Source organism: Galendromus occidentalis, unplaced genomic scaffold, assembly GCF_000255335.2.
Source record: "Galendromus occidentalis unplaced genomic scaffold, Mocc_1.1 scf7180000077511, whole genome shotgun sequence".
NCBI lineage: Eukaryota > Metazoa > Arthropoda > Arachnida > Mesostigmata > Phytoseiidae > Galendromus > Galendromus occidentalis.
In genome coordinates this window covers 33368-55731 of record NW_003805499.1, presented here as the reverse complement: position 1 = coordinate 55731, position 22364 = coordinate 33368, and the positions used below count along the sequence as shown (strand labels likewise).

Genomic DNA, 22364 nt, shown 5'->3' with positions numbered 1-22364 from the left:
CTCCTCCACGGAAAAGCAGAACCGGTCGCCTCTGTCAAGATCAAGCGTAACTAATCCGAGAGAAGCGAAGATAGCGAATGCTTTCGAAAGTGTTCTTGATTTCGTTTGTCGTGATCACGGCTGTGCCCCTAAGTAGTGAGAGGCTTTCACTGCACTAATCGCGACAGCCGCACTCCTTGTCATCATCGACGGCGAGGCGCAGCTCGGAAACCCACAGGATATGTGACAAGCCGAGGCGGATCTCTGCTCGGTGTGAGGGATTCGTTCGTGTCGGCTGGGCGCAATCGTGCAAATGCACACGCAAGGCTCTCATTCACATTCATCGTACCTGAGCGGACAGACAAAAGCCCGTGCCTTCATCCGTCGGTCTGTCGGTCTGTGAATTTCGCGTGTGGTAGCTCACTCGACCGGCCGATGCTTCGGGTAGTTTAGCGAGTTTGCTATCGGAGAATAACGAGCTGTCCTCAAGTTGAAGTCGTCAGTGACATCATCCCCGGTAGTAGATACACCGGCTGACGGAATCATAGACAATTCCTGACGACTTGATGACGAATCGTCGCTTTTCTTTTGTACTGTACAACTTACGTCCCATCATCGCCGGACGTTTCCTGGAAATTTTTTCTTCCGCGAAGTGATACGGCAGTGGATAAAATTTCCACAACTCAACGAGATATGCGAGAACTTCAACTTTCTCGGTGCTTCGCTACCATTTCGAAGCATAGGGATGATGAGATACGACTAATTCATGCGAAATAGAACATGAGCGATACATAATTTGTGATGTAGATGGGACACTTTCAAAGTAATCCTCAAAATTATTTTCTTTCCTTGCAGGCAAAACAGCCAGGAGGTTTTTTGATAACAAAGGTACGTCCATATCCGGGTTTCTGGGCTCAACGGTACCGACGGGATGCGGGGTATCCCGAGGGGCATGTCGTCAAGCGATTGAATATCGCTCGTTGCGAAAGTTCAATCGGCTGTGAGCAAAAGAAGTCAGGTCCGACTACTGATTTTCGGTGGGCCAAGAATCTACGCTCGCTGAGGAACCGTGGGTGAAGTGCTCATGTAAGAGAAGACTTCGGCGTCGAAATGCTGTCATCCTCTCAGCCATGCGACCTGTATTGATCCAAGATTATCGGGTTTCGTTTTGAAATCTTCGTCCGGGCTGGTGTTTCATCGGGAATTCTGCGGCTGCTGCTGGTTCTGCTGCTGCTGCTGGTGCTGCCGAGCTTGGCGACGACGCCAACAACAACATCGACGTTATCAGAGACATATTTCACCACAGAGCTCGCTTGAGCTGCGGCCCAGGCGGTGGTTCCCAGCGGTGGAAAAAAAGGACGGTCTGTTGGATCTATGGATCTTCGACAGGGTAGCAAAAATATGGGAACTGCATTCACCTTCCGTCGACAACGGCGGGACCGCTAGGAAAAAATTGATGAAAATAAAATGCTCAAAAGGGAAAAAGTTGCATTGCGCGAACTGGACTCGTCCAGAGTTACCCTTCAGTATTTTTTGCAATCGCCCCGCTGTCCGCATGGCCCGATTGAAGCACAACATGAACAAATTCGAGAATTTCCGAGCATCGTCCGAAAGTATGCGATTGTGGCTTTGTAAAAAAAGTCAGAATTTCCCGAATGTTGCGCTAAAGTTGATGAGGCGGAATCCGGGCCGATGACAGCTTGCAAACCCACTTTTAGAGATCTCACGGCGCAGCGCGAACTTATGGGTCAGTCGACTCGCACTACGAGTCTCGTCTCCAGGCCTCGAGTTCCAATCTGCTCTACAGAGTGGAAATGTTGATATTTCGGTCAACGTAAAAGTCTGTTCCGGCGGATTTGCCAATACCGGGATCGATGAGAACTTTCACAAGTTTTCGTAAAGACCAAGGTGAACCGGTCTTGTTTTTCGACCCTTGTAGCGAGCAAACGAGAAAATGGATTATCGGCAAGAAGCTTCTGATTTCTAATTTTGTTTAGGCATGGGAGAAGATGAATCCTTGTATTGAATTATTGGCATTCATAATAATTGGCATCATTCGGCAGCGGTGCTTGAACGCTCAAGGTCGTGATTCGCTAATTTTTCTCGTGGAATTCCACTGGCGATTCTCAGCAAAGCATTCAGGTTGGGAATATTCCAAGTGTGTTGTGTTTTGCTCGCCGTCCGCTGGCGAATAAATGATTTCTGACGCTCACAGTAAGCTTCTTTCCTTGCTCGACGAGATTTTCTTCTGTAAATTCAAAAATGTTGCGCTTATTTACGCAACTGGATCTCCAGGAATATCGGTGACTATCGTATTCGTGCCGACTTTCTGGGCTGCCTGTGAAGGGGGACGAGCTGGAGTGTCGGGACACTGCGTCTGGATCCTCTGAGCGGGGAACAAACGAGAGGGACAGCTCAACGACGGACGACTCAGTCAGTGAAAGGAACTAATGATCAGCATGAATGGGAACGAACGAATGGAAGCACAAGACAGGAAGCAGGCGCTTTTCGGTTGCTGTTCAAACAACGGTACCGTTACAAGCTATTCTGCTCTTCGCCCGCTAGCGGCAGACGTGCTACGTTAAGGCAAAAGCTCCTCTGCCGACAATCGGCGCGAATAACTCATAAGCGTGGCAAGTCTCGTCGTCACTGACCCCCCGCGCTTCGGGCCGAGCTGGTGACCCTTGATAGTTCGGGAAACACCAACGGAACTTGTTTGTATCTATTGGTAGCTTCCGAAGGTTTCGGCTCGTATGGGGCTGCTTCGGGCGCTCGAGCTGCATTTCTGCGGCGTCGACGGCAGAAACGGCTCCGCTGGCGGCGGACTTGCCGTCTTGTTCTCTTTCGATTCTTCTTCTTCTTCTGCTTTTGACGTCGTCCTTTCATTCCCTATCTTTCTGTGCGATCCTTCTCGTTTTCTTCCTACCCGTCCGCTTGAACGTCTTCCGTTCGATGGTGTTTATTTTTACACATCGTTCGTTTGCACCGGGTTCAAATCTGCTGCCGTTGCAGCAGTGGCTCAGATGGCAGCGGACCGATTCGGTCAGTCAGCCCGGGAGATCTAGTTTTCGTTTTAATTCATAGAAATGCCGATTCCACTCCCAGCTATCTGGGCCTCTACGACGGTCAATGTACGGATTCTAGGAGGAATAAGATGAGGAATGCCAGGAGGCTTTGCACGACCTCTCCCAAGCTTGTTTCTTCGAGCCAGTGACGAATCTCCTCGGAATTCGGGTGACCGAGTGTCGGCAGGCAGCCGACCAACCGATGGATGGATGAACGGAAAGACGCGCACAAGTTTTTCACTTTGCGGAATCGGCAGCTTCAGAAGAATCCATCCTCCTTGACATGCGCCACGGTGGTCCTTTGTTCCAATCATTGCTGTTTCTCCACGGCTCTTACATTGACATTGTTCATAAAATCATCAATCGATACGACCGTCTAGCCGGTCGGGCAGAACATCGACTGACTGACTGACTGGCCCGCCGACTAAACCACCCATTCATTTGACCGCGAAGACGCTACTTTGCGATTGAACTTTCATCGCATTCTGTTCCTCGATGTAGGTCAGATGAAGGTCAGTAAGTTAAGGCACGAATGGTACTTCAATCTTTTCCTCTCAATTCTCCATGACTGATCCTCGGCCGCCCTGTGGAGTCTGAATTCGCGAATTCAAAAAACATCTGGCTAAGCACAGAATCTTGATGAAGCCTCCGAAGATTGCGCTGCCATGAGATTTTTCTAACAAGACGTAATACTCGATTACTGCCGCGGTTGCTACCAAGTGCTCACATAATTTTCAGCCGGGAGTAAAATCTGTCCGACCACGGAATGCCGACTCGCACTCATTAGACAAGAGGGCTAAACAATAAGCGAGTACTTTACCGGTCGTGTTTCGCGTAATTGCGTCGTCTTATGTTTGTCTGCGTCGTTAGATGCGCACTTCGGCGCTTGTTGACCGCAACTGTCGCTCGTAGAGCTGCTGACGCTAGCATTATCGGCAAGCGAAGAATTTTGCGCGTAGAGCGCTTCGAACCGCCAAACGCACTCCGGACGAAACTCATACGAGAGGCGGCAGCTCACACTCGTCTTGTATCAGGACGACGACTTATCCCGTCTTGGAACGATCCGAGAATCGACAGATAGTCTAATTTTTCGCGCTGCCGAGACTCCTTAAGTGGGATTGATTTTCTGCTCATCGGAAGAGCGCTCTCTCTTCAATATCTTAGTGGAGATCATGCGTTTTGCTGATCGCAAATATTCGGGATCGAATAGTTACCTATTTTGCTCCATCGGTCCACCTCTAGATACACCAGCGAATGCTAAAGCGATTCTCTCGACTCGTGCAAGAGCCAGGCTTCCGAGAGGATTAAGACAGGAGTGGACTTGACGAGACGATTTCCTGTTACGCTCGCGAAAAGGATGCCATCCACGTCCGCTAACTATTCGCGCCCATTGTTTCGTGTGACTAGTGCTGCCCTGGGAAATCTGGTTATCTTTCCAATGATTTCTCCGCGGAAACTTTCGGTTGATTGTTCCGAATCTCTGGATGCCTCAACAAAGGGGGCATGCAGAATGAGCCCACGTCTGAGAGGACGGGTGAGGTTTTTCCTCCTCAGAGCCAACTTTCACTCAATGCAGGGGATCATTGTGTTCCTCCGAGTCAGCCAATTAGCTCCTACGAGGCTCTTCCGGGACGAAACAGTACTATTGCGTATCATCGTATATCGTATACATACATATGTATGACTGTGTCTCAGGTTTTCCGCCGCCCGGAGACGAACATGCGGATGATATGCATTCTGACGACTGCTGGTCGGCGTCCGGTCGGTGCTTCAGCTTCAGTCCGCTTTTCATTTGTTGAATTCCGGACGTTGACTGACTCGTTTCTGCCGTCCGCCACCACTTCTCTTAGGACGAAACGCGAACAGCTCCACGCAAAGAGCCGAAACGCGGAATAGAATATCCAGAGTACGGTGCGCGTCATCATACATTCTTCTTCTGGAAGGTTATTTCAGTGGGTCGACTTTGGACGGACGTATCTTTGGGTCGGGAGAACCGCGAACATGTCCGTGAAAAGCATCGAACGTATCGCCGGAACGCATCGAATTCCGAGCACATGGTCTGAACGAGACACGCGTACACGCTGAGAAAAACTTTTCGCAGATCATCGTCCGGCTCCGGAAGGCACGACATGCGGTGGTAGCGGATCATATTATCCAAGGAAAATATTTCCTCTCCCAGGCTCCTAATGATACATATTTGGCGCGGCACGCTAATAATATCTCGCTTTATGGCTTGTTTTCTTTGGCTGCATTCTTTTTTATCTCGATCGCGTTTGTTCTCGCGAACATATTCATTCGCTTTCTCATTGTCCACCGCAACGTGATAGAGATGATGCGACCGATGACGACGTTGCCGACGACGACGGCGACGTGGAAAGTGACCGACCGACGGATTGGTGACAGTGTTGTCTATCGGCAACGAGAAAGAGAAAATGAAGATATCGTTTGATATCGCATTCAAAGTGGGCCGTTGTTGTTGGTATTGCTTCGGTATTTGTTCCACTGTATTGTTTCATTCCGATCTATCAGGGCAACGTCACGTGGTACTAGATCCAGCTAGAGTGGCCCCGGTGCTCGCGCCGTCGACGAGCAGTCAGTCGACCAAATAGACCAAGTCAAGCAGTCCGCGATTTCATGATTTCTCGGCGAACATCTCGTGATTCGACGACGCACTCCATTGACTACTACGACTTCCGCAACGAAATCACTCATCGCAAGGACGGCGAAACTTCCAAATGGAAAAGCCTCCGTGAGGAGTCCTCTTCATGGAGAGACTCGGCGTTCAACTCGGAGACTGGGATCCATCAAAAGGTCATTGCAGAAAAGATTTTAATGCCGCTCTTCAGCCTCGACTTTCCATTTCGCAGTCTGGACTTTGAAGAGGGTTTTCTTTCCACTGCAACTACGTAATATTTCTGGTTACTCTTGCGAAGACAGCGATTTTCAGCCCCGAGTTTCGACACGATCAATCACGCGATAACATAGATTGAAGGGAAGAGATCTCGCCCTTCCTGGAGAATATTTAACATCTTTCAAGAGAAAAAAACTACACAAATTTGGGCGGGACGCCCTCTGAACGACCGACCGGGCCAGCGGTCGGCGGTTCAGTCGATCGCTGTGTCGATCTATTGAATCAGACCGCATGTTATCTTTATCGATGGCATCAAAAAAGGTGTGTCGTTGCCTCCTCTCCTTTAAGACGGTAAACTCTCGTTGTCCATTGATGGCGATCCATGCAACGAGCGCGAAAAGCTGAAAATTCATCATAGCGTCGAATACAGCGGCGTCGGGCTACCGCTTGAGCTTTGAGAGTGCGAGGGGCCTCCGATTCTAAGCAAAGTGTTTACTCTTCAACCCGAGAGGAACGAACTCTTGCCAGACTTTCGTAGATTACAGCTCATGCATGGAGTCACATGCCGACTGAGGGTTGACCCGGCATTCGACGAGATCCCTCATTCACGGGGTACGGAATTCTCGGCGATCGCAGCATGTTTTTGGAATTTTCTTCGGAATCCGAGCCAGAGCATCCAGTAGAAGGCAAATCGTTTTTGGAAGAACATCTCTAGTCGGAGCGGACTTCATCCAATCACGCGAAATCATCCACGAGTGTCTCTGCCGCAAGCTGTGTACCTATTTCCATCGGAGCGAAAAATCACAACGAAAAGCTTCTGACTTTTCGGTGAATTAGGGAAAGGGGCGCAGTCCGAGAGACGATCCTCCATTCTCACCGAAGTTGAAGAAATTTCCCCGAGGCAGGTTTTAAGCGAGAATTAATCCTTTTCTCTCATGTTCCATCTCACGGGCAGGGGGAACGAAACAAAACCTCGCTCCAGTGGTGTTGTTTCTGTCATAGTGTAGAAAGCATGCTTCACGTCTAGAGATATAACTCATAAATTTTTCACCGTGTCAAACAGAAGCAGGTAGATTTCGCACTGGCGTATGATTGTGATTTTTCTTTTTTTTTGCTTCTTTATTCCGAAGGCTCCGAAGGTCTCACACGAACCATTCGCGACCTACATGTGTTGAGATTCGCCGGGATCGCTCAGCGTGACTTTCAGAGCAATCACTCCTAAACAGATTGATGAACGATCGCCTATGACTCAGATTTGGAGAAGCTCGGCCGAAAACGCGTATCGAGTTCCCCTGTTCGGTTTAATTCGTTACCGGGCCGCAGAAAACTCTGCGCATCCTTAAGCAAGCGATCGTCATTGAAGATGAGCGGACGTTCCGAGCGTTCTCGCATGAGCCGTATCGGAGTCCAGCAGCTGAGCGGAATTCTTCTCGTACGCAAGCGTTCGGCTTAGATCGCTCTCGAACCCTTGTGCTCACTGTGAAGGATCGTGCGATGGTGTACGCGACGAAATGAAGCATACGCTGGAACGCCTCGGGTCGGAAACGCCGCTAAAGCTGATTTTTCTTTGCTTTTCTTCTAAGACGGAAGTTCTACCTCTCAGCGGGCTGGCTCCCGTCGTCACGGCTCGCTTCTGCGTCATCGACAGCGCCCATTGATCCGACGTCAGGTCGGAAGACGGGCGTAGCTGATGGATTTCTGGCTCCAGCATATTCTTGCACGCGCATGTTCGCAGTAGAAGAGCTGACGCATCCATCCATCCATTCATTCATCAGCCCGGACCCATATTTGCTTGTTCGAAACTGTACGGTGGCCGAAGTCGGAACAATACATCGATTAATTCACGCCTCGTTTGATCGTCAGCCCGCCTCTTTCCGCTGTCCCAGTGGAGCTGGCTCCTTGCGTAATTCAAACGGGAGTTTCTGCTGCCCATTATGCCGGGTCTTTGCGGCCGAATCGTTCCCTAGGCGATGCTGGCTCGATTGCTTCTCGGCGGGACTGAGAAACGAACGCGCGGGTGTCGCGTGAAACATATCTACCTCGTGATGATCTTTTAAACTGTTTAAGAGCTGACGAACCCAGAAACTGAGTGCGGACCTGAAAGCTTGCTTCTTCTCTCGAGCGACGGGTGTTAAATCGCCAATGCGTCGATCAGACGGTCCGTCCGTCAGACCGTCAGTAACTCCGTAGAGCGGACGGGCAGACAGTCGAGGCGCGGCCGGGCCGAAATAGCTCTTAGTGGAAGTCGAGAAATTACGAATATTCGAAAAATGCGAAGAATCATCACTGGGAGTAAGAGCCACAGACAGCAGACGCCATATTAGGGGCCAGTATCAACTAAGGGTTAGCTGCGGTGCTAACTGGTCATTGTGTCGGCTCCGAGAACGACTGCGAGAAATACTTTCACTGGACCCAAAGCCGAGCTCTGAACAGAGCGCTTGGTCACGAAGAGGCCCCCTCAGACGACCACGAAGGCGACTACAACGCTGGTTCGGGGGGTCTCGTTCTACTCCCACCAGGCGTTCGTCTCTTTGTCGAGACGTCCTCTTTTCTGTTTCTCCGAGCAACCCATTTTGGATTCCGACCTCGTCCATCGTATCTGCCCGCCTCGTCGGGTCCCGATCGAACTCTCGACGCGTTTCAATTTACGTTTTCCGTTCGAAGTTGACGGAAGTCAATCGGCATCGCAATTAGTCACGAAGACAATGAGCCCTCATGCGAGCAGTGAAAAGAACGACTGGTCTCGGTCGCAGGAGGAGTCGCTCCCGTGGCAAGCGATGGAAAAAAATCATTGGGTATTTCGTGTTTTCCATCTGACTTGGGGTAATTTCAATGCAGTCATTGGTTTCGGTGATTTCTTGATTGCGCACAGCAGATCCTGTATTGTGTAGTAGATCGTACCGTGATGCCGTCGTCGGACCCAGTGAAAAATGAGAAGCGACCGGAATCAGATTGGAGCTACGTATCAAAGCGCACCGATGCCACTCTGTCGTGTGGAACAGTTGGATCGAGCAGCTGCAACGAGCACAGGTCTCGAATAAACGTAACGGGGCATCACACCTCGATTGGTCACTTTGTCGATCGAGCGCTCGGTCATTGCTACGGCGAACGGACAAGCGCTGCCGTCGAAGCGCTTGTTCGACCGGCCGTGGGCAAGGGAGGGAGGTGGTGAACTATCTAACACAGTTCCGGCTCTCCGGAATCGCTCACCAAAACAACCATCAGCGAGCTAGCGGCCGGCGAACGTACTGAAAACGCCACCGATCATTTGTCCGATCGGCCGGACCGCGGCGAAGATTCATTCGTTTCCCTTCGTTGAGAAATGTTCTGATCGACTTCGGACAGCAGACGCCGCCGCTACCGCGACCATAGCGCCAATGGCGCCCGTCGTAATCGCCACATACACCCGACACTTACTCTGTCCTACGCTTTTCGAGCTATTCAGTTTGTTTCGCACGACCCGATGACTAGAATCCGTGTTACAACATCCTACCGGCTCCAAGCGATAGAATTAGAGCGGAGTCTAACCGATGGGGTTTCAGACCCTAGTCGTGCGTCGTTCGGCCAGGAGGAACTCAGGACTGTCCGAGCGGAGGAGCGTCCGGGACTAAAGCTCCAGATTACGGGGAGAATCCGGAGAGGTTCGATTGTCAGGCTCTGAGCATGCTCGGGCATCGGGCTACTATCGGGAAGCTTCCGTTCGGATCCTGTCGGATTGAAGTTCCGGAACAGCTGACGTATTCCGAAAAGATAGCGCGGATCCGATCTTCACACTCGTGTGGATCACCGTCCTCGGAGTCGCACCATGTTCAGCTGTTCCGCAGATCAGCTATTCCCGCACTTCGGTGTGCGATAGGAAATTTCCAATGGCCGCTTGCGATCTGTTGGAAAGGACAGTCCCTTCCTGCATTGTGCAACCGGTGCCACTGTCTCGTTCTGCCTCGGACGGCATGCCATTCGAAGAGACAACAAAGTCCAGCCCCCGACATACAATAATTCCGAATCCGAAACGATTGCTCTTCCTCATATCGAACCTTAACCGAACTCGTTCGACTCACGCATCGTGAGCAGCGATGGCGTCCGCCAGCGAATCCTGTTCAGTGATGCTTGCCGTTGCCGCCGCCGCCGCTGACGGGCAACACATCTGGAGCTGTTCCCGCATAGTTGGCTTCATTTGGATATTCTGTACAATGGCTATTGTAAGCGCGCTGTTCTTCTATGAAAGCCCATATGAGCCGCCGGATTGGCGTACTCGCTTATGTAACTCGAACATCGTGGTGGTACTGAACAATGATCTTTCTGCTTCTGATGCTGTATCCATTCACCCGGAAAACCTAGAACGAGCCATATTTACCTCCGGGCACGCAAGTGATTGTTTTCCGTCATATAATGAGTATCGCCGGATGCAGGGATGACAATCTCGGAGCTGACATCAGGGAGAAACGCGTCTCGAAAGCGGGTTCTGTCGAAGGCACGACATGAGCTTGACGTGACGTGGGTATGACCCGATGTGTTCGTGTTCACCGAGTGCTTCGAGTGGTCGTCGGACGGGGATTAACTGAATAAAATCCCGCGCAAGTGTGCGGCTCCGATCGATGAAATCCCGCCCGGCTCTTTGAATTTATTATGCCTGTCTGGACATCTGCTTGGTCCGCATGGTACACCTAGAAATGACTGACTGACTGACTCGCTGGCTGAGTACGGGAGGGTGCACGATCAGAAAGCGCCCAATCGATCAGAGCTTCAACTATTTATTTCTCCTGTGTGATACTTCCTGACGCCGGCGTCTCGATGGGACTCGAGGAGAGATATTACGTAGACAAACTGGGGGAAAAATACGGAAGCGAGACAACGACGGGAAGTCTCGATTTCTATCTGATCGGCCTGAGCTCATGGTTCTCGACTTTCGGAAACTCGTTAATCGCGGAGACGGCATCCCGAATGGTACAATCTCCTCGTTTCACTGTTGTGCTCGTCTGTGATCCACTTCTGGCACCCAAGCGCAGGCTTATTCGCTCGCGGACGGATATCCCTCGGAGCGTCATTATTCCACCTCAGGTTCCGACTGCCGTAGTTACGTTGTCAGTGTCAGCGGCTGACTGACTGACTGACTTCGAGTCGGTAAGTGCCAGTCACGGCTTCGTGCAAGCTCACTCAGTCAGAGATTATCTCAAAATACCGAGGAAGCGGACGTGTCGGTCATTCCGAGCTGGCTCGATATTTCGAAAGCTGTCTTCGACACCGTCAATGACGGCTTGCTCCGAGCCGCCAGAAGACACATCGCATCGCTTCGATAACCACTACTGCAGAGCCCACTGATTTTCCTGATGTCTATGATGCGGAGCGGCCGTTGATTACGATGGATCCGGCGAGGAAGCTTCCTTGCCCCCTGCGACGTAATTTCGCCCGACGATGCTCGACGTATTGGTGGTCCGGAAGGCAATTGGCCGTTATTTTGCGTTGGAGCCGCGTCGAGCCCCAACGATGAGGATTACTCTTCGGCTGGCCGGCGTGCTCAAAATATGGGTGGGAAACGAACAAACGAGCGAACGAATTGAAGTCTACGTGAAGTTTTCCAGCAGCAATGGGTTTCGGCTCAACATCGTCAATACCTCGTGAGTGACGAGTGCCCTGGCTCAAATGTATCTCTGCAGCCGATCCGGCCCTCCTTCCATCGACTCATCTGCTCTTCCTGGCAGATCGAGCCAAAGTCAACGAGATTCGAGCACTCATACGATCGGCACGGATTCTCGATCGTCCCCTGAACGAGGAGCGACCTCGTAGCGAGAGCTAGTCGCCTCACCGTCGTCCTTGTGGAACATTCAGATCGGGACCCCCATTTCCTCTTTGAGGCAATTTGGTTTGTTCATTTATTCATTTGTTTATTTCCTTCGCTCGGATCCCCATCTGCTGTGCCACGTCGAATTCAGATCGCCGGACGTTTGGTGGTAGTTTTCCGCTCTGGATTGGCGGTGCGTCCGTTTTAGGGAACTACCGAAGCCCCTATGGCTCCTCGTCTCAGATTCAACCTACAAAACGGACTGTTACAGAATGTCTCGCGAGTGTCACGGGCCACATATTGCAGCAAGCGCTGCTTGCAGCCCTCAAAGTCTGACATACGTTTCGCCTGGTTTTGTCCAGACCGAAAAACCGAGAAACCATTCTCGACCACCACCACAACCATGACGACAACAACGTCTACAAGCGATGCCATTCGACCAGCCCGAACTGCTAGCTGCATCCGTAATGAGCGAGGGAACGAGGAGCCAGCATCCTCGTTGGACTCTTCTCTCGCTCTCTCTTCGAGTCCTCTTCTCAAGGGCATGATGATTGAATTCGGATTTTTTGACAATTTCTCTTCTGAGCGATGGCAATAATTATATCGACAGCTACATGGCCGGCATCGCTTGGCCATGGTGGGCTATCACTTGATGCACCTATTGCGATTCAAGCTTTCGCATTGGGTTCGCCCCGATGGATTCCGAGCGCTTGTCGAGGCTCTCCACCGCTGTTTTGCCCTCTCAACAACGCAGTCCGGCGATGCCCCGTGAGTCTTCGGTACTTACCCAGATTTCGAATCGCTCAGGAAGCCCATATACGTGATGTATCATGGGCACGCGCGGCGCTGTTGCCCTTCCAAAGGCTCCGTTGGTGGCCCTGTTCCGTCGGAGATGCTCCTGCCGTTCTCGGTGTCATTATTATTATTAGCAAATTATAGTGAATGATGATGATTACGGGGCCTCCTTCTTCGAACGGTATTTTCTTCTAGATAAGTTCTCCGATGCTTCGGGCTCGACTTTCGGAGCTGGTAGTGTCTTGAGTCGCTCCGCCATCGTCGTATTAATGGTCATTGAAAGAAATCTCGATGCCGGGTCCTCCAAGAATGCGAATCTTGCGAGTGAATCGTGATGAGTAACTAATCTTGCCAAGCCGCAGCGATACGTTCGATTTGAGAGTGCGGGAAAGTTCTCGCATGCTAGAAAAATCCCTATCGATACTCGAGCCTTACCTAGCTTGATTTTTGATCCGGAACGCTATGAAAGCATTGAGAGGGTATATCCGAGCGAGCTAAGCGAAGGGATAGCGGCTCCGTACGACCCGGGCCGGTGTCAGTCTGAGGAGCGATCGGGATGGCGAGCGTTCCTTTTCTCCCGCGCTCTTCTCACTCTTTTGCGCTGTTCGTCGAGGATTGAGTGAGTGTAAGATCTCGGACGTGACACTCCCGCTGTCACCCGTGCGCTTCGGTCCCTATTCCGTTGCTTGACACCGATCAGCTGTCCCCTCCGGGGAGTCAGCGAGCGAAACAAGAACATGCGAAAGAGGAACGACGACACGATACCGTACGGTGAATGTCCCAAAAATCCACTCGTGACACATGCCCACGCTCCGAGTGGCGACATAGGTCGCGGTCGCCAGCGGAGTTAGTTATAAGGCAGAGAAACGAGCTCGGGCCCCCGGGAACTTTTTGCTGCGAGCCGGACTAATCCCTTCGATAGGAACAATAGAGGATTCCAATCTAACTTTTCGGACTTGGCGGACTTGTGCGGAATTTCAGTTTGAAGTCATGTGTCAGCCGAACACGGTCGGCGGCCATCGTCGAAGCGTCGAGACGCGCGGACAGTCACTCAGACCGACCAAGCGACCGAACGTCCGTCCATGGGTCCGTCCGTCAGTCAGTCATTGTTAACGGGATTTTTTCCAACGCTGTTACGTTGCGTGGTCAGCGACCGATCGGAGCGAGCGAGCAAGCAAGCAAGCAACCGACAACCATAGGGGCGGAAGTCGGCTTGCACTTGCTGGAGCTTGACAATCAACAGGCTCGCCTCGTAGGAGCGCTGTCGTAGCCCGGGTTGGAAATCAGCGAAAATTCAACGGACTCACTCGGCAAAGCTCACAGCGGCATAACGTGATCCGTAATCGTTTGATGCTCCGATTTTCAGGAAACTAGTGGTCCGCTCTCTCGGTCGAGCGATCACATTTTCCAGATTTCGAAGCTCCACTTTGCTGCTCGTCCCTGCGTTCAATGAGATCATCCGGGGGGAAGGAAGCAAAGAATCCACGACGGGGTAAACTCTGCTTCCGCGGGCCTGAGCTGTACCTTCCTCCAATTTTATTTGAATTGCAGCCGCAAGGCAAGCCCGAGCTCCCTCTCCGTGTTCGGAGATTCTGGCACCTTGAGCTCATACGGTTTTTGGTCGAGTTGTGTTATCGCCCGGCCTCATCAAACGACTCTGCGGAACGTTTGAGCGGAATGAAGGCGTTCGTTGTCGGCGGAGACAGCAAATACACCATTTCTGGAATGAGTGGCAACAAAGTATTGTCAGACAGTTTGAATATTCTGCGGTCAGACGCTCATGGAGGTGGGTTCACAAAAGCTCATCTCGATCAACCTGTCAGTGACCCCTTATGTTTTTCCGAGGTCTTGAACGACAAGTCTGTGTGTGGCCGCGTCCGACAGCGAACGAACCAAGGGAGGAAGGAACAATAATATTTTTGCGCTACATGATGAGACGGCGTGAATCGTCATGTGCATTTGGAAAAACTTCACCTTCCCGATCAAACATAAGCGATCACGCGAAACCATTCGAAATGGCGACGACGACGAATACGATCGAAGAATGAAGCCATCCCCCACATCGGGCTCCGGTGACCGTGGCCCGCTGGAGAACGAAGACGTACTATTCTGTTGTTGCCATTCCGGTCTCGGCTCGAAGATCTTGTCGCCTGTCCGTACGAGTCTATCGAAGAACAGTATCTCCAAACGAACCGAAAGAGGCGGTGCCACGGAAAAAATCAAGTATCGGCGCTAAAAGTCTGACAAGTCTCCGCAGTTCGATGACGTTCACGGTTTGGAAGATCGAAGGAGAGAAGCGCAAACAGCTCTTTTCCCATGTGTGAACGATACGTCGTCCATCTGACTCTTCTGTGATTATGCTGTCACTGCAGACTCTGAAGACACTCGGAAGTGCAAAGAATCGTGTGTTTTCCGCAGCTTCCTTGAACGACCGACTGGCCGAGGAACAAATGGATGGATAGATGTCGAATCGGAGGATGAATGCTGGTCGGCGCGCAGGCTCGTTGGACGCGGGGGATGGCGGAAGCCATGAATTGCGATCCCTCTCGGACTTGAATCAGTCTGCACAAACTTTTGGCAGAGCCCTGCGAAATTTCTGTGCTTAGGTAATGAGGTTTCCAACGTGCGGAAGCCAACAAAGCGAGCCGCCACAAACGAACAGGTTCGCGACATCAGCGTTCCCGAGCGTCACGGTATTGTTCGTAAGCGTACAAAGTCACTCGTACGACCCGCAAAACGGAGCTTTTCTGACAAACGTTGACAAACGATGAAGAACAAAAAGCTTGATTACTTTCACGAAATGGAACCTTCAGAAATTCGCGAGTCGTTTGCGATTTCTCAATCCCGGGAAGCATCGATTCTTCTCCGTGAAGCACTCCGAAGAACCGTATGCCTGACTCGTCGGAGCATCGCACCGAACCATGTGTGATTTCGTGGAATCGCTCCTCCTCTTCCTTTACGGAAATCAAAGGAGCCATAAAAATTGTGTTTGCTCGTTTGTCAAACGAAGCGGCGGAACCGGGGCATCTCGCTCTGTGGTCAACTGCGGCGATCCGACACCGAGTACGACAGAGCCTCGCTCGAGTTCGAGGAGCCCTCGGAAGAAAAAAAAAGGAACTAGTTGTCTTCTCTCCTATGTGGAATGTCGGACCGATGCCCATCACTCGAAGATTCCGCGGAAGATCCCATTAAATCAGTCGTCTCGTCCGAGCAAGGAGGAATTCTTGATCCATCTGGATTTTCCGAAAGTGGAGCGGGTCGAGCTCGTGGGAGTTCGTTCAGCCGTTCTTGTTGATTCTGAATTGTCCGATGCATGATGAACAAGAATTCTAGACGCGCTCTTGCGAGTTTTACGAAGAATGAATTCGGAAATAGGCAGGAATCAATTTTATTCTTCTTCTCTCAACGATGAGAATACCCGGACGAGGCAAGACGAAGGCGTGGGCTCGAGCTTAGCTCATCGCTCCCCTTCTTGTTGGCTGACAGACTGCCCAGGAGGAGTCCCTAGATATATTTCCCTTTTCCCCTCTCGGACCCGTGGGAATGGTCTACCCCCAGCTCGGAGAGTCGTCGTCATCTCTGAAATGGGCCTCCGGACTCTGAGATCTCCGCGACTCGCTTCCCCCGCTTCAGCGGAAAACATCCTGTTCCATCTCCCTGTCCCAAGAGCTGTTTCGGGGAAGGCTCCGAAGGTGTCCCGCGGTTCCGAGCCCGATCGGATTCGGAAGAGATCCCGCGAGCTCGAGCCGTACCATTCCCGCTCCCCGAGGTCAGGGTAACTCGGTGCTTCCGGTGGACGGCGAGCAAATTCATTAATTCGATTCCGGAAGCGAGGCTCAGTCGGATCGAGAGGAAATTCATCACATGGTCGGGACGAAGACCCAGCGTTTAAGCCATGGATTTGTTTTTGTTTGAGATGAAGAAAGTCGTCAGGTTCGCGGGTTCAAATGGCATTCGATTCGCTAACAGCATGAAATTCGCCAAAACATATACTTTGGTAAACGCCGCGAGAGCGTCAATTTGCATTCTGCGAAATCGCCGAAGTCTGAAGGGCGTTCTCGCACCGAAACCCCTCACGAGGCGCTTCGACCGTCCAGTCTAGCTGACTAAGCGACTGACTGTGCGCCGCCTGGAAGGTGACACTTGAATCCGATTGCTTCTGAAGCTGATGAAAGGTGAAATCTTCGTCCGTATCTCCGACGGACTTTCGTCGGTGCCGCATCGGCTACTGCCGAATGAATATCCGCTGCATCTGACGCAGAAGCAACAGATGATGGATCATTGACATCGGCGGCTCGTCAGCGTCTACGGCTTTGCGCAATCGTCGGAGGAGTCAACGGACACCCGAGGCGTCGTCACCACAGTGTGTGTGCGAGTTCCGTGCGTATGTGTTTTGACATCGTTACAGTCAAAGTTCATTTTCCGAAGTATAGGAAAAAAAACAAATGTCTGAGGATCATGGGGGAGAACCAACACAGCAGCATCGATATCCGCAGTCGCTAGCATTCCAGACGTGGGCTTTTGTTTTCCCTCGGAGCATGCTCGTGAATCATTCGCCAATGTTTGTTAGCTAGTTCCTACAGCGCGAGCCTAATGTTTACAAACATTCATCAGCGTATACAGGAAAGTAATTTTATAATAATTTCGTAACCAAGTGAACGAAACGTGGGGTAGTACTACCCAAGCCGAGAGTCGCAGGCTTCTCGAAGCGAGTGAAAGACTCGCCGTCGGTCATGCATTTTCGCGAAAGGTTCTGTTCTGGACGGAATCGAAGAGGGCTACCGACGGAAAAGTTTTCGGTGTGAAGCAGAACAGAAGTACGCAGCGACCATGAGCAGTGTTCCTCCACGGATGCGATTATGTATGGCCTTGAGGTCCTTGACTCCGTCGAGGAAAGCGTGCGGCCTCAGTGCGTATCGTCCATCTTTATCCGGAACTTCCAGCTCTCTTCGTGGTTCACGTGGAGTCAGCGAGCGATCCTTGGCAACCTCGTCAACGGCACCGCATGAGCTCCGCTATCTCTGGCCGCCATTTTCTCCGAGAAGGGGAATCGTATGCGAGTCTGTCGTCGATCGCCGACTTCGAAGTTTCTGTCTTCGGTCGGACTTCGCGGAACCTACCGTACGGATACCGGATACGGTACTCTGACAGCACTCCTCCATCTCAGATTTTACCCCGATGATGGGTTCATGGACTTGGCTGCTCTGAGTGAACGGTCTCCGGGTTCGATGCCTTCCGGAAGACGATTTCCGATTTCAAACTTGAGGCATTGCGAAGACGGAAGCTGCACCCGAAGACAGCTCAGTTCTTCCCGCGCTCGGGCTCCGAACGGAAGAGGCGGGATGTATGTATGTCTGAAGATACTTGGGCTTGTGTTCACCATGTGTATTTGTCTGACCGTGAGACTCCGAAGAAATGTATCTGTTAGTCAAATTGAACTTCTTGAGAAGCTTTCCCGAACACAGCCACAATGGACCGGTTACCTGCTCGCTTCCGATATGGCGGATTGTTATGGAAATAAAGTCGACTTTCCTCGCGGCTTACCCGAACTGAGAACGCTGCTTCTCGAACTCATTTCAAAGAGCTGCAGAAGATACCGTATGACCGTCCGTCGGCTCTCGTCCTCCTGGGAACTCAGCTCGCTCCTCTGTTTGTTGATTCTTCTCTCGTGAGAAAACCTTGACTCACAGACCTCTATGGTGGTCTACTTCCGATCCTCTAGAGCTGTCGTCCCTTGAACAGTTGAACGCTTATCGAATTATCCGATCATTCGATTATTTCATTCGTTCATTTAAGTTCTCCGGATCCGTGCTTGATTCACGATCCGCCATGAGCTGGATACCTCAAATGACAAACGAGTATCTCCGGACGGACGCTTGGTTCACATTCTGCGGCGGCAAGAATAACAGCTCAGCCACCCGCTATACGCTTGCTCCAGAATACTGCTCAGATATTCTAGAAACCTGTCCGCAACAATAACAACCGTCACAAGGAGAAAACGTGGACACGTTTGGGGTATTTTGCTGGCGCGCTTTTCCTCTCTCTGTAGCCGCACAGAATCGGGTTCCGAGCGCCCTTGCTGATTGTCCGTCGTCGTCGTGACAGAACGAGCCGCTCGTTGACTGAATATCCTAACTCTTGTCGAGACGGCGGCATCTTTCCTCAATGGCAAGGTTGAACGTCAGACGGACGGACGAACGGACTGCCGAGCAGTCGGTGGCCGTCGGCCTGCCCGGCTGCCTAACAGCTAGGTTAACTGACTGACGGCTGGAGCATTTGTAGAAATGATATCACATGGCAGCTCAATCACGCGACTCGCGGTAAACGGCAACATTTGCATTTTCATAGTTCCATGTTTTCGGCGGAGAATCGCGGTAGAATGACCGGCAAATCGGGCAGGCGGCTGCCTGCCGGCTGTACGCCCGCCCGCCGGTCCGTCAGCTTGTCCGGCTCGTGGCCGGTCCGCCTGTCTAGATGAATGGAAATGAGAATACACAGAATGGAAAAGAATGTCGGCTCCAAACGACTTCGCTGACCTTATTACATAGATCATCTTTTCATTTCAGTGATGGTTGATGTACCAGGGTGACGCGATGTTATCCCTTGGCGAGAAACTCAAACGTGTGGGCGCCAATTTGACGCCCGCGAGTTCGAGAAGCTCTCTCGAGAAATCCGAACGCGGGTCCAATTATCAACAAGAGCTATACTCCAATCCAGGTGAGTTTTACTATTTTCCGATGCAAATCCTTCTCTGAACTTAATCCTAATCATCATTCACATTATAATTGATCAGCGTGTCGGCTCGACTATTGGGCATATATTGAGTGATTATTATATGTCGGTTCGACTATATTGGACTACTGGGAAACGTGCCGCATCGCGATCCCGCAACCTCGAGTCAGGCAATGGGTCCACGAGATCGTTACCGGACTTGAGATATTGAAATAAATTGAAGTTCCAAGAGCTGCTGGTCTCCCGTCGCGCGTCGGCTCGGTTGCTCAGTGGCAGAGCGATGATAGCTCTGACTGGAATCCTCAAGATGAAGTCTCTCCCTCGCTCGGTTTGTTCTGCAATTCGTGGTATCTTCATTTCTTCAAAACTCGGGAGACGAGGAAACAACTTTCGATTCCTTCAAGCGTTTGAGGCTCTGAAATTTCCTCTTGATGGTACCGCTGCTGGTATCCCACCTACGGCGGATGCAGACGGTATTTTTCGGCACGATATTCCTGCCCCAGCTCCGATGATTGTGGTCGAGTTCAGTCCTGGATATCTCGTCCCATTAGTTGAAGCACAGTTTCTAAAAATGTCGAGTCCCCCCGAGCCTCCGGATTCACATTCAGAATCCATACGCGAAACTTGGGGCGCCGAGGCCGAAGCGACGCCTCGTTCCCATCAGTCCTAAGAAGAGGAACGCGATCACAGACGACTGATCCAGAAATGCGGAACCTGATATTTTCCGCAGGGACTCGGTTTCGATTCGAACGATTGCAAACTTTCTGTATCCCTGGGTCCCAACGACAATATCAATCAGGCTTTTGCATTCAGCTCCAAGTTTCAGCGGGATATATTTACTGATAATAAATTTCAATCTTTGTGCGGGCTCACTTCCGAAATAAAGCAAGACGCCGCCGTCGTAAGTGTGTGTTTTTCTGCGTCGTCCGACCTTGGCTCGATGGAATGCTGCGGACGCTTTTCCGTCGATTAGATATCTCTGTTGACCGAGCGACTCGGACGACGACGCGCGTACACATGAACTCTCTGCGGGCGGCGATTGGAGACCGAGAGACTTCTTTTTCTGCAATTATACCTCCGGAAATTTCCGATGTGAAGATTATTAATCAGAGAGTGGCAGGAACCACTACGCTGCCAACGACACGACGGAAGAGCGGGGGAGCGCGTGCTTCGAGCGGCGGAGATATTCTCGCCTGCTCCCGTCGATTGAGACGCGCACCACCAAGATCGAAATTCCGGCGAACACCTATGTCTGGTGAGAGAAAGAAAAAGAACCGATGACGTAAATGTCTGGAAATGGGTTTCCTATTCGGGCTTTCAACTCGAATTCCATGGGGGAACCTTTTTCATAAAAATTCTGAAGAGACACGTTTGAATATTCACTATTCTGTGATGACAGTCATAATGCTCATACCGTCCAGAGGTTCTATTTTTCCGGACGCCGAAGTCTCTCACGAGATCGATCAGCGATGCCACGACAATAGCGACGACGGCTCAGGCCGCCATCGAATCGGATTCGTTCGATACGGCGTCGGTTCCATCTCTTCGAAAATCTCTCCTTTCTTCGGTCACATTGAAAACGATGAAGTGCGCGTCAATGCAATCCAGTACGCAGTATCGCGTACCGCGTGCGTGGACGAGTCGTTCTTGCAGCTCGTCTGTAATCGAAGAGGGAGAAGCAGATCAATGTCCCGCGGAGTTTCTCAAATTTTCTGAATGCCGCTATTGTGTCGATATTTCAGTTTAGGTCATGTTTCCACCGGACGTGGAGCTCTCCGAGGAAGGTGACCCACGGGCTGTGAAATGCTCCAGAGCAGGGAATAAACTGAACCCTGGGCTAGAGCAATGAAGCCAGTTTGTCGAATACAAAATAAATGTATCTCACAGACGATTGTAAGCGCTTCTTCTGCGTTCAGAAGCCATTGAAACGCTTTGAGTCAGGGATTGCGATCCATCCATCGTTTTTCTTGACTTCTTCTACTTCAAGGTTGCCTGCGTTGCTTTCACAGTGTGGGGATCCGTCTTTCGGGATTCTTGGAACGAGAATTTTCGAAAGGAAAAGAAATTGTGAAGGGAAGCTTGTTTGCAGTAGGCGTTCAAAATATTGATGACAATGAGCCGAAACTAGCAGAACAGCTCTCTGAATGATGAGAATACTGTTTCAATACGCTGTTTTGATGGTATCGTTACCTTGGATGCGAAGTTTGAGCCAGCGATTCCAAAACGAAATTTCTCCTTTGGATAGGGCGGGGTAGGCTAAGATGATGTGAAGATGTTAGCTGCTTTTCGAATTTATCCCTCATCCCCTTGCCTAGCTCAAAACGGAAATCCAACCTTGCAGGTCCCGGAGCAACTGAAATCGTTGAAGTTCTGCGTAAACGACTCGCCGTTCTGTCAGGTAATCCATTCGTTCGTCTGAGTTTCCCTGATTATTATTATCTTCCCAGATGGCGTACCCCCCTAGGTAGAGTTCGGCTGGCGATAGTACCGATGGAGATGATATGTCCGATAAGCGATTTTCATACCATTCGATGACTCATCGGGGAAAGATCCCGAACGAGAAGGGCCGGACACGAGAAAGAGAATCTCGGTTGCGGCTTGTGTCCGAAGTACGACATGTTATCGGTGCTGGTCGCCGTCGTCCGGTAATCCCAAGTTATGAGCGGATGATGATTATCTTTCCGACTCGTCTAGTCGTTCTGTCAGAACGAGGACAGATTAGAGGCTCCACGCTTTGAAAGCTCCTGTGACTCTGTTCGGATTTCGTGCTAAATCCGTCGCGATAATGGAGCGAGCTGTCAATCGCACACGAGCGTACTTCGAAAGTTATTCACTTGGCCCCGCTCGAAAACTAAAATGACAAGGACAGTCGACTTCTGGTGCCAGTCCGTGTAGATGCATGGTCCGGAGTCCGGAGTACGGCGGACATGCTTTCTGTTCTGATTTTGACGCATCGCTCCCTACAGGTGGTGAAGACAAACGAGGAGGTCCGGTTGTGACGATATTCGCGCCGCAGGATGACTTCAACTCGAACGACCTCAAGCAAACGCTACATTTCCTCAAGGATCTCATCGGGTTGGTATTCGTTTAGCGTCTTCGAACTCGAGAATATCTCATTTGTTATTCCCGATCCCCGGACGCATTATCGTTTCCCAATACGAAC

The 22364-nt window shown here is 51.1% G+C and overlaps 1 protein-coding gene across 1 annotated transcript in view; it reads left to right on the top strand.

The window, feature by feature from the left end:
- The window catches only part of LOC100905349 (SEC14 domain and spectrin repeat-containing protein 1-B), a 49665-nt gene that overhangs the window by 24164 nt on the left and 3137 nt on the right, over window positions 1–22364 (top strand). The window contains exons 2-5 of the mRNA XM_029112480.1: window positions 835–867; window positions 19036–19186; window positions 21543–21599; window positions 22168–22280. Of these exons, the coding sequence (XP_028968313.1) occupies window positions 19045–19186; window positions 21543–21599; window positions 22168–22280 (312 nt within the window). The 5' untranslated portion in view covers window positions 835–867; window positions 19036–19044. The remainder of the gene's footprint in view (window positions 1–834; window positions 868–19035; window positions 19187–21542; window positions 21600–22167; window positions 22281–22364) is intronic.